Source organism: Nycticebus coucang, chromosome 6, assembly GCF_027406575.1.
Source record: "Nycticebus coucang isolate mNycCou1 chromosome 6, mNycCou1.pri, whole genome shotgun sequence".
Classification (NCBI taxonomy): Eukaryota; Metazoa; Chordata; class Mammalia; order Primates; family Lorisidae; genus Nycticebus; species Nycticebus coucang.
The window spans coordinates 30,498,143-30,515,493 of record NC_069785.1 but is presented as its reverse complement, the minus strand read 5'-3'; the positions used below and the strand labels follow the sequence as shown (position 1 = coordinate 30,515,493).

The 17,351-nt window shown below is 52.1% G+C and overlaps 3 protein-coding genes across 10 annotated transcripts in view; 1 reads left to right on the top strand and 2 right to left on the bottom strand.

Moving 5' to 3' along the window:
• Positions 1 to 996, bottom strand: part of ZFHX2 (zinc finger homeobox 2) — a 29,789-nt gene extending 28,793 nt beyond the window's left edge. Inside the window, exon 1 of the mRNA XM_053595178.1 lies at positions 582 to 996. The gene's annotated coding sequence lies outside the window, so the exon portion shown is untranslated. The remainder of the gene's footprint in view (positions 1 to 581) is intronic.
• Positions 997 to 3,880: 2,884 nt separating this feature from the next.
• Positions 3,881 to 7,075, top strand: THTPA (thiamine triphosphatase). 2 transcript variants are annotated; one of them, XM_053595192.1, is made up of 3 exons: positions 3,881 to 4,228; positions 4,627 to 5,178; positions 6,252 to 7,075. In XM_053595192.1, the coding sequence occupies exons 2-3, from the start codon at positions 4,632 to 4,634 to the stop codon at positions 6,395 to 6,397; spliced, it is 693 nt and encodes a 230-aa protein (XP_053451167.1). In that variant the 5' UTR covers positions 3,881 to 4,228; positions 4,627 to 4,631; the 3' UTR covers positions 6,398 to 7,075. The 2 variants fall into 2 exon arrangements, with proteins under 2 accessions (XP_053451167.1, XP_053451166.1); XM_053595191.1 differs by having other exon boundaries at positions 3,881 to 5,178.
• AP1G2 (adaptor related protein complex 1 subunit gamma 2) lies at positions 7,066 to 17,157 on the bottom strand. Of its 7 annotated transcripts, XM_053595180.1 has the most exons (22): positions 15,823 to 17,157; positions 15,234 to 15,438; positions 14,434 to 14,558; positions 14,154 to 14,295; positions 13,939 to 14,035; positions 13,697 to 13,773; positions 13,484 to 13,579; positions 12,995 to 13,075; positions 12,566 to 12,664; positions 12,346 to 12,401; positions 12,078 to 12,191; positions 11,778 to 11,918; positions 11,645 to 11,699; positions 11,442 to 11,564; positions 9,835 to 9,924; positions 9,618 to 9,745; positions 9,270 to 9,374; positions 8,832 to 8,955; positions 8,615 to 8,750; positions 7,795 to 7,958; positions 7,485 to 7,583; positions 7,066 to 7,363 (listed from the first exon to the last, which is right to left on the bottom strand). In XM_053595180.1, exons 2-22 carry the CDS (start codon positions 15,435 to 15,437, stop codon positions 7,262 to 7,264), a joined length of 2,358 nt encoding a protein of 785 aa, XP_053451155.1. In that variant the 5' UTR covers position 15,438; positions 15,823 to 17,157; the 3' UTR covers positions 7,066 to 7,261. The 7 variants fall into 7 exon arrangements, 6 of the variants coding, with proteins under 6 accessions (XP_053451155.1, XP_053451158.1, XP_053451159.1 ...); XM_053595181.1 differs by lacking the exons at positions 7,066 to 7,363; positions 7,485 to 7,583 and adding an exon at positions 8,210 to 8,255 and having other exon boundaries at positions 7,796 to 7,958; XR_008380770.1 differs by lacking the exons at positions 7,066 to 7,363; positions 7,485 to 7,583 and adding an exon at positions 8,210 to 8,289 and having other exon boundaries at positions 7,856 to 7,958.
• Positions 17,158 to 17,351: the final 194 nt, after the last annotated feature.

The following is a 17,351-nucleotide window of genomic DNA, read 5'->3' as shown; positions in this document are numbered from 1 at the left end:
GAAGACGGAAGACTGAAGAGGGTATATCCATATCCCCTCCCACCCCACGCCCCAGCGCGCTAGCCCATCCATCAGACAGCCGGCCGCAGTTCTTCCCCCATCCCGCAGCCGGCGGGGGGCCGCCGAGACCCAGACCCCTCCAGGCTGACAGCTCCGAGCTCTCGCACTCACCAGGCCTCCCCTTCCCTCCCCTTTGGACCCCTGCTCCCCGCACAGCTCCGCGCGGTCCGTCTAGGCTTTCGTTACCCTCCGTCTGTCCGGCTGGCCCCTGCCTTTCCCTTCCCGATCTCTCCCTCCACCCCTGCGTCTCTCTCTTCGCCTCATTCCCGCTCGCACGCCCTCTATCTCCCACACCCCTTCTCCCTGGGTTCTCTGTCAGTTGGTCCGTATGTCCGTCTCCCCTCCCCCAGCTCCTTCCCATCCCTCTCCGTCTCCTCCAGCTGCAGTCTCCGAGCGCCTCCTCTCCCCTCCGTCTCAAGCTTCTAAAGAGCAAGGAAGAGAAGAAGAGAGAGAGAGGGAGAGGAGGGGGAAAAAAAAAAAAAAAAAACCAACCCAGCAGCATCGGAAATCGATGCACTTACACCTCAGCTGGAAGCAGGGACGGGAGTCGAACCGCGGCCGCCGAGCAGCGCGAGGCGGGGAGGGGAGGGGGCGGCTCTTGGAAGGGACTTCTCCGATGTGTTGATTCCTTTTTTTCCCCTCCTCCTCCCTCCCTCCAGCGCTCGCTCCGGGGCGTCGGGGACGGAGATGGAAAAAATAAATAAATAAATTCACGGTGGTGAGGGAAGTGAAGGAAAATAATCAATGCTATTTGGCTGCGGCTGAAGTGTTTTCCCGGCTTCGTGAGGGGGTTTCCATTGATTCACCCCGGGCACTCGCTCGCTCCCTGCCTCCACCTCCTCCACCTCCTCCTCCTCGCCCTCCTCCTCCTCCTCCTCGCCCTCACTCCTCCGCCTCATTCACTGGCTGGAGCCAAGGCGTCCCACACAATGGAATAATCAATACCCAGGCGCCCGGGGCGGCCCCACTGAGCAGGTGCAGCGGCCCGCCCGCCGCGACGCATGCCGGGACTTGTAGTCTGTCCGCCCCCGCCCTCTGGCCTGCAAGCGCTGTCCGCCGGCCTTGCTGGACCCAGGGGCCGGGACTGAGATCCCAGGGCAGGCTAGGCAGCCTGCCCAGTATCTCTCGATTCTGCCGCTAGGTCTCAGCCGGTGCCTGCAAAGAGAACAGTTCCCTTTAAATTATTTCTTTTCTTCATCTTGCCTACTGAAATCATACATGTGTTTTGCAGTTTTGTTTTACGTCAGCTCTAGAGCAAGTCCTGGCTTCTACCAGCTTCCCAGAGCCGCCTGAAACCCATCTCTATTTTTTCACTCCCTTCTTCCTGACTTATTATTCCCCCTCACTTCCGACTGGGTACTAGAACCTTCTCTTCCATGGCAATTACTCTGAAGTCTCTTCTGACTCCTCCACGCGGTCACATAGTCCCCTGAGTTAGGTAGGGTTAGGGGAGGTTCTGGCTCCTCCTCCCCATTTTCAGTTTATCTGCTCCGAAGTGCTCCTGTATTTTAATAACAGTTCCAAGCACTTTTACTTATACTGTAACTTGTAGGAAGTTACTTACTCCTCTCAACCCTGTGAGGTAGTATTATTAGTGCCGTTTTACAGTTGAGGAATTTAAGGCACAAACAAGTAACTGGCCCAAGGTTAAATGGCCAATATAAAGCGACAGCACCAAGAGTCAAACCTCGATGGGCTGGCTCCAGAGCCCACACTAGCTGCTACAGGACAAAAAACTCCTGAAGTTCACAAGAAAAAAAGGGAGAAAGAAACTAATACCTTGAGTTTCTACTATGTGACAGTGTGTTACTGAATCCTCACCGGTAATTGTGAGACAGTCCACATTTCCCACTGAAAAAGCAGAGGCTTAGGGCGGCGCCTGTGGCTCAGTCGGTAAGGCGCCGGCCCCATATACCGAGGGCGGCGGGTTGAAATCCGGCCCCAGCTGAACTGCAACCAAAAAATAGCTGGGCGTTGTGGCGGGCGCCTGTAGTCCCAGCTACTCGGGAGGCTGAGGCAAGAGAATCGCTTAAGTCCAGGAGTTGGAGGTTGCTGTGAGCTGTGTGATGCCATGGCACTCTACCAAGGGCCATAAAATGAGACTCTGTCTCTACAAAAAATGAATAAATAAATAAATAAATAAATAAATAAATAAATAAATAAAGCAGAGGCTTAGGGAAGTGGAGTAGCTTGTGCCAAGGCTAAGCATCTAGAAAGTGAAGCTGGGAGTCAACCTCAAGTCCATCTGGCTTCAGAATCTAGTCTTTCCATTGCATTCAGCTTCTTTCCCTACCCCACTGGATTGAACACAGGGAAAATATTAGCTCTTCTTTTTGGGTCAACAAAACTGAAGTGAAGACTAGATGAAAAGCAGACCAGTGAGGAGTTAGGGGCTGGGGTTCCTTCCCTCCTTAACCAAAGGTGCTTGACATCAAATAATGGGAGGGGTACACCCAAGACATCTCAAGTTTAAGATGCCATGTGTTTAGACCAGCGTCCTCCCCACCATGCTTCCTACTGATCATGTTCCCAGAAACATACTGGGGAAAGGGCAGTTGGCACTTGGCATTTCTCACCTATCACAGGAAGAAGGCCGGGAATTAACAAGCTTCAGCAAGCTTCCTCACAGGGAGGGTCAGAAACCCAGCTAAAGTCTCCAGATAACCATAGTCCTTACAAGGAGTAAAAAAAAAGAACCTTCTCTTATTTTGTGTCTCAAAGTACCAACCCTAAGTCTTCCTATATTTTAATGAACATATGAACATGAGTATTTTTTATGACCCCTTCCTTGTTTTTTTTTTTTTTTATGAAATCATAGCTGTGTACATTAATGCGATTATGGGGCACCATACGCTGGTTTTATGGACCGTTTGACACATTTTCATCACACTGGTTAACACAGCTTTCCTGGCATTTTCTTAGTTACTGTGTTAAGACATTTATATTCTTTTTTTTTTTTTCCTTTTTTTTTTGGCTGGGGCTGGGTTTGAACCCGCCACCTCCGGCATATGGGACCGGCGCCCTACTCCTTGAGCCACAGGCACCGCCCAAGACATTTATATTCTACATTTACTAAGTTTCACATGTATCCTTGTAAGATGCACTGCTGGTGTAATCCCACCAATCACCCTCCCTCGGCCCATCCTCCCCCCCCCCTCCTCTTTAACATGAGTATTTCTTCTATTCCTGACAAAACCCCCTCCCTCCCCTTGAACATGAGTATTTCTTCTACTCCTGACAAATTCCTCAGTTTGGCACTCAAAGCCTACCTGCCCCTCAACTGCATTTCTTAGCCTCATCTTCCACTCAAGCACCGACCAAGTACTCTCCACTTTATGGGCCTTTTGCTCATGCTCTTTGTATCTCCATCTGTTAAAATCCCATGACATCTTTCGATCCCATCCAAAACATCATTTCCTCCTCTGACAGTTTCCCGCTCACCCTTATCCTGAACAATCATGCCAGGATGTATTAGATCAACTGTTAAACTGCAGGGTAACTAAACTGAACTCTCTCCTCCCCGGCCCCTGCTGCTCTCAGCCATCGCCACTGGCCTGCACTTAGTGGGGCGCCATAGAATCTATTAGGTATCTGCATTCCGGGCTCATTTGCCTACGTTGGGAGAGGGTCTGGTGACAGGCTTAGGCCTGAGCTCCTTGCATTGGACTCTTCCCACTGCCCCACGGCCCCAGTTCAGCTTTGGGTAGAGTCACGCTGGTACCAATTGCAGCTTTCCTGTCACCATAGCGACGGGTGAGGCGAGAAGGCAAAGCCTCCCTATGGAACTACATCTCCCATCATGCACCCGGCCCCCCAGGGTGCCAAGTTCAGCTGGAGGCCTGAGATCCAGACAACCCCTGGGAGCCGCGAGGGGTCGGGGATGAAGAGCAGAGCGCAAGGGAACGGCCTAGCTCCCCTACTCAACACGCGGGCCGCTGCCGCTCGTAACCTAGCAAGGCTCTCGGGCTCTGGCCCGCGTTTGACACCATCACAACGGGCCTAATATGGCCGCTGGTGCTGGAATCAGCTGGGCGCCGAGAGCCGGAGAGCCGGAGAGCCAGGCCCAGGTCCCGGAGTCAGGAACTGCTCCCGGCATTCCTCGCGGGTGTGCGTGGGCTCCCTTGCCCTATCTCCAGGTCCCGCGAGAGGGAGACCTTTGGGCTTTGAGGTGAGACCCGAGCCTCTGCTGCTGCTGTGACGAGGAAGGGCGGGTCATCCCGGGCAGTGAGCCGCTGCCCTACTGTGGTAGCAAGGTGTAGGCAGGATCTACACTTCTTTTCTTAGGAACCCTTTGGATTGAGGACATTATGAGCAGTGGAAGCGATTTTACTGGAGACCTGTCACTGTCAGAGGCTTAAAAAATATCACAGACGGGGCATTTTATCACCAAGACAGAGTGAAAGGGCTGTAGCCCTAGCAGACTTTTGCGACAGGGTGTGTGCCTCATAAATTCTCCCAGGGGCGGGGTCTGTGCTGAGCGGGCCCCCCTCTACCCCTACGCAGGATAAGCACCAGACCTTGAACACTTGGGAGCTCAGCGAATGTTTTTTGATCAACCAATTGCAGGTAGCATGGCCCAGGGCTTGATTGAAGTGGAACTAAAGTTCATTCCAGGGCCTGGTACAGAAGAGCGACTACAGGAGTTGGGGGGCACCCTGGAGTACAAGGTCACCTTCCAGGACACCTACTATGACACCCCTGAGCTGAATCTCATGCGGGCTGACTACTGGCTGCGACAACGACAGAATAGTGGATGGGAGCTGAAATGTCCTGGAGCAGCAGTTGTCTCAGGACCCCACACTCAGTATAAGGAACTCACAGCTGAACCTGCAATTGTGAGCCAGCTCTGCGAGGTGCTGGAGACTGAAGGCCTGGAGGCTGGGGGTGTGGCTGCTGTGTTGAGCCCACTGGGGCTGCAGGAAGTAGCTAGTTTTGTGACTAATCGGAGTGCCTGGAAGCTGGTACTCTCAGGAGGTGATGAAGAGGAACCACTGCTCAGGGTGGACCTAGATACAGCCGACTTTGGCTACGCTGTGGGTGAGGTAGAGGCCCTGGTGCATGAGGAGGCTGAAGTACCAGCTGCCCTAGAGAAGATTCACAGGCTCAGCAACATGCTTGGTGAGGGAGACAGGCTCTTTTGTTCTTTCCTCTGCTCCCAACTTTCCACTTCTGGAGGCACCCACTGGACCATATAGTGGGGGAGGGTCTCTGGATTCTTTGTAACAGGAATTGTTTTAGGAATTTCCTAGAGGACCCAGTTTGCTTGGAGCTTTATGAAATCTGGCTCCCTCTTTTACAGTAGCTATCTAATCTGAACTTAATCTCTACATGTGTCTTTATCTTAGTCAAGCTGTCTCGTTTAGTTCTCATACTACTAGGGAGGTCTCCTTCAGTTTCATTTGTCAGTCCTCTGCCTTGATCCTCCCCCCAAACTTCTGTTTTTACAGTTACCTAGCTCCTCTTTTAAGTTAGTAAAAGACGAGAACATTGCATTTATGTGAGACAGTGGGGTAAGCTTTAGCAGATTTGTTTTTCTGTTCTCAGGCATAGTTCCCTTGTAGACAGTTAATTCACACAAATATGGGGTTGTCCATCCTATAGGCCCTTACTGCCCTGGAATGCTGTTTGAGTCTCCTCAGCAAACATACATTGAGTAACTGCTATATGCCAGCACTAATAACAAACATTGGCAATAGGCAGTTCCGTAGTAGAGAAGTGAGACTTCTCTGAGACTCACTGCATGGCTATAGCTTCTCTTGATCTCTTCTTCCTATAGTCCTTCATTTCTAAGTGTGTACATCTCTGTGTGTGCTTTATTACCAAGCTAATTAATTCTGGCCTTCCTAGATGGGCTTTAATCTTGACTGGGGGACAGAAGGAATAATTGAAATGAGTCAATATTGAGGCCTTCTGTTGTTATGGCACCTGGATACCCCTTTGCTATTTCTCCTTGCTGGAAGAGAGGCTCTTGTATGGCTTCCTAGCTCTGTTCCTGCCCACTCAGTCCCTCTTGTAAGGGGACTGAGGGAGTAAGGGAGTGGGCTGGTGGGTTGTAGAAGCTGGGTGGATGGCATTCAGAATCCAGTGCTGCCTTGGAAACAACTTTGGGGTCCTGGCTGAGTGGGCAGGGAGCAGAGTCAAAGTGTTAGCAGCTCTGTCTGCTTTTGTCCTTATTGTCCTTTTGCTTGTAGGTGTGCCAATACAGGAGACGGTACCTGCCAAGCTGATTGTGTACCTACAGCGCTTCCACCCTCAACACTATCAGCGCCTGCTAGAAGTGAACAGCTCCAGAGAGAGGCCACAGGGGACTAAACATCCTGAGAGCAGCCTGGGCTAGGAGTGTCACCTCCTAGAAGAGGAAGGGAACTCTGGGTCTAATGGGGTCCCCTCCTGGCCTCATTGTGACTCTCCCTTTGGCTTCCCTTTTGACAGTGACTCCTCTCTCCAGCTCTGCCTGTTTCTTCACTCTACACTGTCCTTCTTTGAGCCCTCCCTGGTTGCTTCTTCTCCCTCATCCGTCAGATGCAATCTGTGGGCCGCCCCTCTCCCCTGGCCGCTAAGCAGCCTCCATTGATTTCCGCTCTTGTTTATAGGATTTCCACTTAGCCGTGATCAGTAGTTAAGCACAGGAAAATCCCTTGCCACCCCCCTCCCTTGGTCGATGCCATTGATTCTGCCAGCGGCTCCTAAACCGCCTTACAGCTGAGTTAGAGATGAAGGGAGGCAGCAGGGATTTCCCTGCCTTGGGGTGTGGGGAATAGCAGCATGTTGGGGAAATGATTGGGAATCCCTGTTAGAAATCTAGAAATTTAGATTAGATTTTGCAACTCTGCCCACTTCTGCTGTAGAGGGTAAAGTGCCTTCTGTAGAAGCTGAAGGGCAAATTTGCTCCCCAACATGGAGTGGTAGAAAGAAAACCTTCCTTGTTGAGGCAGGTTCTCAAGGCTCAGGGAAAGAATCATACTTCCTGTGTAAGGGGTTTTCTACTTCAAATATATCCAAATATGGCTTTACTTCCCCCCTCAGGCTTTATTGGGCTTTCAGTATTTGAGGGAGAGGCGGGCAGGCTCCCAGTTTTTCCAGTGGCAAATGCAGGGCCAGAGCACCACCTGCTGGTGGCACTCAGGTGTAAGGTAGCGGGTACCCTAGCACTCGCTGGGGTATGAACCACAGGAGGATTTTAGGCTGTGAGTGGAGACAGTTACCGCCATGTTTCCACAGGCAAGTTGTTCACCTCAAAGATCTCCTGCACCGGCTGGCCAAAGTGGTTGTAGGTGAGGCGCAGCTTTAGCCGCAAGGGGGCCTAGGAACAGGAGAGTGGAGACTAGGATTAGCATTCTGGCTTCTTCTGTCCCTGGGTCTTATTCTTGGGGGTATATGCAGGAGGAGTGGAGTGTATGTAGGGGGTTCCTCCTGAAGCTCACCTTGTTAGGATTGAGGATTCTGAAGAGCTGGGTAATGGGAAGGCCACCCCGAGCTGGAACTGTGTCCCCACTGGGGGCCTGTAGCTGCAGCTGGAAACTCTGAACACAGGTTTGGGCAGAGCACAGTAAGGCAGCTGGCTAGTCTCAGACAACTCTTCCACACCCGGTGGTTCCAAATCTTCTTTCCCATAACTCCCCAGTACTTGTCTTACTCCCTTTCATCTCATTCTGTCACCCACCCACCTCTTCTATTTAGTGGCCTTTTCTCCTAGAGTGCCAAGGCCACCTCTAAACCCTGATCTTTACAAACCTTAGGCACAGCAGCCTGGCAGATGAAGTGGGTGACATCACCCCCTGAGGAGTTGGTGGCAGTGACAGTGATTAAGAGTAAAGCAGGGGTTCCAGGAGGTCGAATGAAGGACAGATTCAGCTGTACTCCCTCACGCTCAAATACTTTGAGATTTGGGATGGGAACTAAAGTAGGGAGAGAGAGGCACTTAGTGTGGAGGCTCAAGATAACATGTTCATTTATTCATTCAGCAACCGAGTGGGCACCTACTGGCCTTGCACTACTCAAGATGCTAGGGATTTGGTAGATAAGAAGATGAAGCTAGAACTTATAGTCTGGAGGGGAAAGAGAAATGATAAAAAAAGCAAGATACTCACAGACTGTAATAGGTGCCATGAAGGAAATAAATTATGCCAGAATAACTGGGAAGAGCTACCTTAAATAGGAGTAGTACAGGAAGGCATCTGACATTTTAGTGGAAGCTTGGAAGAGAAAATGAGCTGGTCATTCAGTGTGCTGGAGGAAGAACATTTGATATATATATATATAAAAAAAAACAAAACATGAAATATCATGGGTAGGAGGGTGCAAGGAGCTGAGAGGGACCAGTGCCGTAAGTAGTGGGCATGAGAAGGGTGGGGGAGGAAGTCTGCAACAAAGGGATGACATAGAAGGGGGGCCAAGAAGGGACTGGTGTGATTAAATTAACACTTTAACCTACTGAGATGGGGATGGGATTAGCACACAAGAGGGAAAAGGGTATCTGAGCCTCAGTCTTTGGTTCAGAAGAAGCGTCACATTTTCACCCACCCTAAGACATCTCCCCTTTGCTGAGGCTTACCTGGGGGTGGAGGTGCACAGGGAAGGTCAAGGAGGTGTACCGAGGTACCACCTGGGGAGGGATCCAGCGGGGGAGGATGCTGGGCATCCCCAGAAGGGCCATCCAAGAGATCGAGCAGATCTAGGAGCTTTGAGGTCTGGAAGGAAGGGCAGAAGGGTCAGGGCTGTGTATGGGACCCCAGGCAAGTCCTCTCATCCAGGGCTTTGAGCCTCTTCACCTGGGGCTCTGTGGGCACAGGGGCTGCTTCTGAAAGCTTGGCTGCTGCTATGCTTTCTTCTGCTTTCTCATCAACCTGAGAGCCACCTCGTTCCACAAGAGGCATTTTTTCAAGGATGGCAGTCCTGAGAGGATGGAATGCAACTGTGTCCTCTGTGTGGTCCCTAGGCCTTCCACAAGAGGCACCTGGGATGAAGGCTGAGGGCATGGAGAGCTGGGCACATGATGGGTCAGAAGTGCCCTTCTGATTTCCTAAGACAGCATGTTGCTAGTTTTCAGATGAGCAAGGAGGGTTAGAAGCCAGCTTCACTTCAATGAACAGTAGTTGGGAGGTTCTTACCTTAGATGAGGGACACAAGTGAGGATGGGATCCTTTAGAAAAGAACATTTGACAAGACAGGGGGTTGGGTCCTACACTGCAGCAGAGTGCTGGACGTACCTCATGTGGTCATACTTCCGAAAAAGTGTGTTATATTCCACAGCCCGCTGTTGCAGTTCCACATCCTGGCAGCTCCCGTAGATGGACACTATCTGGCGGATACGCCTGACCCATGGTGCAGGGTGTAAGTGGCAATGGCAATTTGCACTGCTCTTCCACTCCAGGAGGTGGCAGGGAAGGGAGAGGCCCCACCAAGCATGGAGATACCCAAGATTTGGCTCAAAAACAAGAAGCTAAGGACTGAGAAGTTGTATGGGGGGCTGGTTAGGGATTATGTGTTCCTAGAGAGATGCTCAAACTGTGGGCACAGTGAAATGATGTCTCTCAAGGGGCTGGGACACCACATACTTGTTGTCTCCACGGAGCCGGGTGCTCAGCTTCATGAGGGCCGTGAGTGCATATGCTCGGGTGGCTGGCAGGGACATGTGAGACTGTAGTACTTTCTCTAGCAGTGCCAACACCTCCTCTTCTTCCACCTGCAGGCATGGAACAGGTAGTGATTTTGAGGCCAGTTCTACCTCCCCTTCGTAGTCCCTCCCAGTGAACCCCCAAATGCAGATCTTACCTGAAGGGGCTCAGATTCCTCGCAGTTCCCCTCTAACAGGAGGTCCCCATACTCCCCAATGCACCAGGCTGCCACCTGCACTAGTGGTTGCTGCATGGAATAAGAAACACTGCTGGGGCCGGGCATGGTGGCTCATGCCTGTAATCAGCACTCTGGGAGGCCGAGGCTTGAGCTCAGGAGTGTGAGACCAACCTGAGCAAGAGTGAGACCCTCTCTCTACTAAAAATAGAAAAAAAAACCTAGCTGGCCATGATGGTGCATGCCTGTAGTCTCAGCTACTAGGAGGCTGAAGCAAGAGGATTGCTTAAGCCCAAAGTTTGAGGTTGCTATGACCTGTGGTGATACCACAGCACTCTACCTTACCTAGGACTAAAGTAAGACTTTGTCTCAAAAAAAAAAAAAAATCAATCAAGAAACACTGCTGGGCCAGTATCTGGGTTCCCATCTTTACTTCCAGACTCTGTAACATCCCTTTAAGGCAGGGAGAGACTGGAGAGACTGGAGGGGTGGTGGGGAAACCTAAATTTGTTACCTGGCTCTGTCCCAGTGCCTGGGCTCCCACTGCCCTCTGGTGGCCAAGCACAGAACTACATGGCCTAACCACAGGATGGAGGTTTTTTTGGGGGGGGGGAGGGCAAGGTTTGAGACAGAGTCTCAATTTGTCGCCTTGGGTAGACTGCCAAGGCATCATAGCTGACAGCAACCTCAAACCCTTGGGCTCAAGCAATTCCCTTGTCTCAGCCTCCCCAGTAGCTGGGGCTACAGGAGCCTGCCACAATGTCCAGCTATTTTTAGAGCTGGGGTCTCACTTTTGCTCAGGCTGGTCTTGAACTCTTGAGCTCAGGCAATCCACCCGCCTTGGCCTCCCAGAGTGCTAGGATTATAGGTATGAGCCACCATGCCTGGATGGAGTTTTGAGAGAATTCCTCCCCTGAAGGGGTGGATGGTTTCTGCCCACCCTACTTAATTAAGACGGAAAAGGGGGGAGGGTGTAGATACTATCAGGAGATACTCAGCATTCAAGAAAATAATAAAACCTAAAATACAGAGCTTTTACTTCATTTAATCCTCAAGACAGCTCTGGAAAGTAGGAGGGATAGAAAGCTGAGTACACGGAGGGCAGCGCCTGTGGCTCAGTTGGTAAGGCCACAGCCCCATATACTGAGGGTGGCGGATTCAAACCCGGCCCCGGCCAAACTGCAACCAAAAAATAGCCAGGCATTGTGGTGGGCTCCTGTAGTCCCAGCTGCTCGGGAGGCTGAGGCAAGAGAATCGCTTAAGCCCAGGAGTTGGAGGTTGCTGTGAGCTGTGTGAGGCCATGGCATTCTACAGTGGGCCATAAAGTGAGACTCTGTTTCTACAAAAAAAAAAAAAAAAAAGAAAGCTGAGTACACGGAACATAAAGAAAGTCACCTGTGATTTTGGTACCGACTGTTGCAGGGCCAGTAGGTACCAAAATCAGGACAGAAGCCCAAGTGTCCTGAATGTCTCCTGCACTAAGTAGATGGCTGTGACCTTGAAGGGACTATAGTCAGGAATGTGGCATAGGGAAGAGGTGGCCCAGGATGGGCTGGGAAGCCTTGGGCCTTGGTAAGTAGGAATGGTACCTGGGAGATGTCTTCTGCCATGGCACTGTAGAGGCAGCGCACAGAGTAGGCATGTAGCCCCTGGGCCCCTGCAATCAGCTGGGTCAAGTTGGCCACTGCGTCATCTCGCACATAGGAGCCTGCCTGGAGGAGTGAACATGGCCAAGTCCGTGTGATGAACCCTGACCTCTCCTACCCAGCTCTCTGACCAGCCCCTGCCTCACCGTTGTCAGCACATGCAGGATGGTATCTATGTGCCACCGCTTGGTTGGAGCAAATCTAAGGGATATAATGGCTCATCAGTCCTGGAACCGACCCTCTCCAGAGTCTATCCTTTCTGCCTCCCAGACATCTCACCTCTCTGCAGCCAGCAGAATGCCGGAGGCACAGTCAGCCCGTAGATCAGGGGGGCAGGACCCCAGAAAGGCCTGCAACTCCACTGTCATGGCTCTCACATTGGAGCTATTCACCAGAGCTAGGCTTAGTTCCAGGGCCCTCCTGGCAGGAGGAAGACAGGTGTTTCCATAGGTAGCTCCGGTCATCCTGCTCCATGCCTCAGGCCCTCTCCTTCCTCAGGCTTCTGTCCCCTTAGAACCCTTAGTCCAGCTGCTCTGAGCTGGCTTGTTCTTGGCCACCAGGCACTGGGTCTCTGCTCACCGGCTGAGGGAGGCATCAGTTTCCTGCAGACACTCCACTACAGTGGGCCGATGCCGCTGCACAGCATTGTGATCAGACTGCACCAGCCGCAGCAATGACATCAGGGCTACATACCTGAACAGGGTGGAAGAGGCCCTATCACACCATGGTCATCAGCCCCCACCCTCTCTCCTGCTTTGGTATAGGGGTAAGAAGTACGTATTCAGGAGGTTATGGAGGAAGGAACGCAGAAGGTCTGGGGTTCAGTGGCATAACCTGGGACTATTACCTAATGTTTTTGTCACTGTTAAGCAGGAAACGGCCAAGAATGTTGACAGCTAGAACCTGTGAGAGACAGAGGTTGGGGACAGAGATGGAGCAACCTGCTCATTCAGGAGTGTGACCACATGGTATAGGATAGTAGGGATAGGGGAAAGAAATCAGGACTTGTCTGCCTAGGTGGGGTTAGTGGGTGGGGTCACAGTGGGAGAGGCATAAAAGGATGATACCCGTAGGCCAGCTGCAGAGCGGATGTCCATGATAGTGAGCACTGTCTCAAACAGGACTGCATTGCCAGCATTTCGGCTGGTGTCTGTGTTAGTGGCTACCTGAGTGGATGGGAGAGGAGATGCATCTGCATAGGGCTCTGTCTTTGGGTCTTTTGAAGGTCTCCACTGCATCAATGTGTCCATCCCTCAACCATCCAACAACACTCCCGAACCCCTACTACATGCCATGGCCAGCCCGGGCACTGGGGCGATAGCTCTAAGACAGACTGTGTCCCTCGTCCATGGAGTTCACTGTCTATAGGGGACAGAGGTGATTATATGACCACTGCGTGATAAGTGGTTTTGTGAGGGATGCCTAGGGGTGATGAAGTCACACACCAATGGTGACCAGTGCCCCACCTACCCAGTTCCCCCTTTCCAGCCTCCCACCTGGGCCAGCAAGTCATTCATAGCCTCACTGCTCTCCTCATGGTTCCGGCCCAAAATCCGAAGCAGATGAAGTATCTGGACCTGAGGTTGGGTTAAAGGTTGAAAGGTGGAGGAATTCATACCATAAGGAGTCATGGGGCTGAGGAGAAAAATCCAACATTGAGGGGACTGACCAGCTCCCTAGAGCCTCCCTACCTCTCCTTTTCACCTCCACAGATACCCTGGGCCCTGGGAGGGGATCAGAGGTATGTGATGCTGGGGGATTTTAGGGCAATTTAAAAAAATTGTTACAAACTGTATTCTCTGACCTAGCAGGAAGGCTGCACTCCCTCTCCCTCGTGCTGGGATGACCTGAGTGATCCTATGCCTGCCACTCTCCTGCCCAGGACACTAAGCCAAGAACTAAGTGTTCTTTGGGAGGTGACCACTGGCCATAGTCTTATTATGTCCTCTCTATTCCAGGGATATAGCAGTAAAAGTTAGGCCCACCTGCAGGAAGGGGTCGCTGACTCCAGATATGCTGTGTTCTGTGGAGTATCCCGTTGTCACCAGAGTCTGGAGGATCTGCACCAGCTTGGGTACCACCTGGATGGAGGGCACAACCCTGTCTGGGTATTCTTCTTGATCCTGTCCATCTTAAGCCCCATTCTTTCCCCACAGCCCCTCTTTATGGGGACCAGGGCCTGCCCTTCTCCAGCCCACCTTTCGAAAGTGCCTGAGGGCTGCAGGGCTTCGTTCACAGAGCTCCATGATCAGCGTGATGGTGCCCAGTAGGATGCCTGGGGTCAGGGTAGGGGTGAAGTGAATTGTGGGCCAGGGGCAGGGGACAGTCTACAGCATGTGTGTTTGTGTGCGTGTGCTACACTTGAGCTGGTGTTGCCATCCCAGTGTTCACTTCTGGTCATAGCCAGAGATGAAGAGGAAAGGAAGACCCATGGCCTTACCGTGGTGGCGCTCTTGAAGCAGCTGGGCACAGGATGGGAGGAAGACACTGGAGAGCTCGGGAACCTTCCGGATCATGTGCACTGCAGTCAGAATAGCCTGTCGAGGTCAGGGGCCTCAGACAGGGTTCCCCTGGATGGACTCCGCTAACCTTTATTGCATGGCAGACAGGGGACAGTTTCTGAAGAAGCACCTGCCTAGAGTCCTGCCATCTCACCTTCTTGCGCACATAGGGGCTGGGCTGCAGGAACAGTTTTTCCACCTCCATGGCCAGGTCCCGGCACATCTCGGCAGAGCCCATGGTGCTCAGAGTACACAGAGCCAGGCCTTGTATTGGCTGAATCCCCTGGCTCAAGTCACTACAGGGTTGGGAGGATGGTTAGGGCAGCCTCTGAGAAAACCATTCCCAGTGCCTACAACAGGCAGCCCCCTGGCATTTCCCAGTTCCCCCTCTCTCCCATCTCCCTGATTTTGTGTGGTTCCCAGAACCCTCTCACTTCTTGATGCTGTTGGTAATGAGCAGGTGGGCATCGTGCCTCTCATCCAATAGGAGCATGGCTCCCAGGTAGCCCACCCTTTTGTCTATGAATCTGGGGGAGGCGATCAGTTTCAGGCACTCCATCTACAGAGAAGGGGGCAGAGCAGGAAAGGACAGAGGTGAAACCTCAGACACAAACATACCTGTTCCACCTTCCTCTTTTTTTTTTTTTTTGAGACGAAGTCTCACTTGGTCACCCTGGGTAGAGTACCCTGGCATCTGAGCTCACAGAAACCTCAAACTCTCTGGTTCAAGTGATCCTATTGCCTCAGCCTCCCAAGTAGCTGGGACCACAGGCACCTGCCATAACGCCCAACTATTTTTTTAGAGACTGAGTCTTGTTCTGGCTCAGGCTGGTCTGGAACCTGTGAGCTCAGGCAATACACCTGCCTGGGCCTCCCAAGTTCTGGGATTACATGCGTGAGCCACCGTGCCTGGCCTCCACCTTCCTCTTTAACACCAGGGTGACTTGTGGGACATCATATCTCATCCACAAGAGAGGCTTAGGATATCAAGGTATTGATGGCTTGTTTCAAAGAACTAGGAATGGAGGATTGGGGAGATCAGGAAGAGATTCCCTGAATGGGCCTGGCCAAAGAAAGAAGGGTTCAAGCCAGTTGACTAATGGGGGTTGCTGTGAAGGCTCGGAAACTGTAGAATGAAAAAAAAAAATCGGCACAAACAGGTGAGGGGGTTCGAGACCTATGATCCGCTAGCTTTCCTCGTCAAACTCAGGAGGGCAGTATCCCAGGCTAGTACCTGTCCAAAGTGGGCGGGGTAACCCAACATGTGGACATAGAGCAGTTTGGCCAGCTGGCGGTGTCTGTGCAGAGGGTCCCCATCGCGGAAGGAGGCCCGGATGTGGGCACACTCCTTCTGGATCACCTCCCGTTCCTGAGCCTGAGTCTTGGCGCCGCGAATCTCTTCGATTAGATCCTGAAGCTTTAGCGAAGGCACCACCATCCTGGGGGAGGGGGTCAGAGCCCGGGAGTGGAATGGGCTTTAACACCCTCTGGCCAGGTGTGCCTGGCCTTTCTGCCCAGGCTCGTCCTGTGCCGCAACCCTAACAGCCCATCTTTATCTTTTCCCCACGTGGGTCTCCAACTGCGCCCCCACTGCACAGCCCAAGGAGTTCCCCCTACGCATGCGTCCAGTCCCCACCCTGTGCCTCTTCCTATTGCGCATGAGCCAGAGCTCCGCCTCTTCCCCCTACCCTCCACCTGGTACCCTATACCTAGCACCCTCATTCTTTTTACCTTCTACGGCCTAGCGCTATTTTTTCTGCGGGATTCCTCCCATTCCCCTCTCCTATCTCAGACAGCTTCGGCTTCCCGACCCCAGCGCTCACCTGGCTTCTGTCTCTGCTTCTCTCCCCCCCAGCGCTTCCTGGTACAGAGAGGAGTAGGGGTTGGTGCTTGGACTAGTTCTTCCCTCTCCCCGCCTCCACCACGGGACCCCGCCCTTCCTGGGCCGACCTGCTGAGCCTTGAATCCTCAGACTTCAGTTTTAATGTTTAAGGGAAGAAGCTCTTATCCCACTGGGGCGGCAAGACTGTATGAAGGCCTGGGATCCTCCAAGAGGCCTTCTTGTATATCCTCAGCACCCGGAGAGCTTCAGAGAATTTAGATTTGAAGCCATCGCAACCCAAAGGAGATAACAGTCCCCCCCCTTTTTTGAACTTTTTTATTAATATATTTTTTTTGTTAAATTTCTTTGTATTTTTTTTTCCTGCAAGACTTGGTGTTGGCGGCACTGTTGTAATTTAACGTCAATCCCAAATTCCATGAAATAGAAATCAGAAGTAAAGGTTGAGAGGGGAGGAAGGAGGGAGGCAGGCCAAGGAGTAAACAGAGTTTGACTAGAAAAAAAGAAGAAGATATGTGGTGGGCATTCCCAGGCAAGGCCATTCCTTGAGGGAAGGGGTTGGCAGGCAGCTTGCCTCTGCCTCATGCAGGAGAGGGAGGAAAGATCCCCTGAGGACCCTACAGTCCCCTCTTCCTAGGGCTTCCTGCCCCCAGGGGAAAAGGTAGTACCAGGGATCAGCCACAGCCTCAAACAGGGCTCTCCACCCAACTCTCAGGTCTGACTCCCACCTCTGTCCAGCCCGGAAAGCCTGTGAGAGATCTGCTTCTTTCCATCCGATCCCCTCCTTCTGTTGTTTTCCCATTTCACAAGATTCTGATGTGATGGGGGAAGGGGATGTAACCCATTTGAGACTACTAAACTTGTCACAGCTTCTGTTTCCTTGTGAGCTCCTATTATCTTGTCTGGTTCCATCCCCAGGAAGTGACTCCCCCTACCTTGACTGGCAGAGTTGGGGCATGGGGCGGGGTCCTTGCTCTAGTGCCTCTAAGTAGTTACGTCTTCTTCAGGCCCCTTAGGAATTTAATCAAAGGCCACAAGTGAGTCCAGACCAACCAAATAAACTATTAGGAGAAAGAAGGTAAAAGGGATCAGTGGCAAAGTCTGGGAAGGACTTGACTGCATTGGATATTTTTTGTTCCTTTACACACACACTGCTCTTGGCATGGCATGCCACCAAAGAGGACTGGAGGAGGGACTTCCTGATGAGGAAAGAAAGAGGGAGATGCTAGGGAGTTATTTTCCTTTTCACGTCCCCTATCTGCCTCAGGGAAAGAACAATTAGGCAAGAACCTTAGCTCAGAACCTGCTAGGAGGTGAGATGATGGGTTCTAAAAGGTGGAGGCTGAACGTCTTGCAGGTTTTTCACTATGCCTTGGAGGGACAACAGATCCCCCAGGCCAGGGAGCCACAGCAGCTCAGCCAGTGCCTTGCCCAGCACTCAGGTACCCCTTCTTCATTTTCATCCTCCTCTCCAATCAGCTTCCAGGAGTCTCCTCAGGACACCCAACCCCC

Excerpts from the sequence above, each read along its gene's own strand:
- AP1G2 (XM_053595180.1), bottom strand. The coding sequence starts at position 15,437 with ATGGTGGTGCCTTCGCTAAAGCTTCAGGATCTAATCGAAGAGATTCGC. Across the intron at positions 14,296-14,433 it reads ATTACCAACAGCATCAAGAA|TGACTTGAGCCAGGGGATTC; the intron begins GTGAGAGGGTTC and ends CCAACCCTGTAG. Across the intron at positions 11,700-11,777 it reads ATTCTGCTGGCTGCAGAGAG|ATTTGCTCCAACCAAGCGGT; the intron begins GTGAGATGTCTG and ends TATATCCCTTAG.
- THTPA (XM_053595191.1), top strand. The coding sequence starts at position 4,602 with ATGTTTTTTGATCAACCAATTGCAGGTAGCATGGCCCAGGGCTTGATT. Across the intron at positions 5,179-6,251 it reads CAGGCTCAGCAACATGCTTG|GTGTGCCAATACAGGAGACG; the intron begins GTGAGGGAGACA and ends TTTTGCTTGTAG.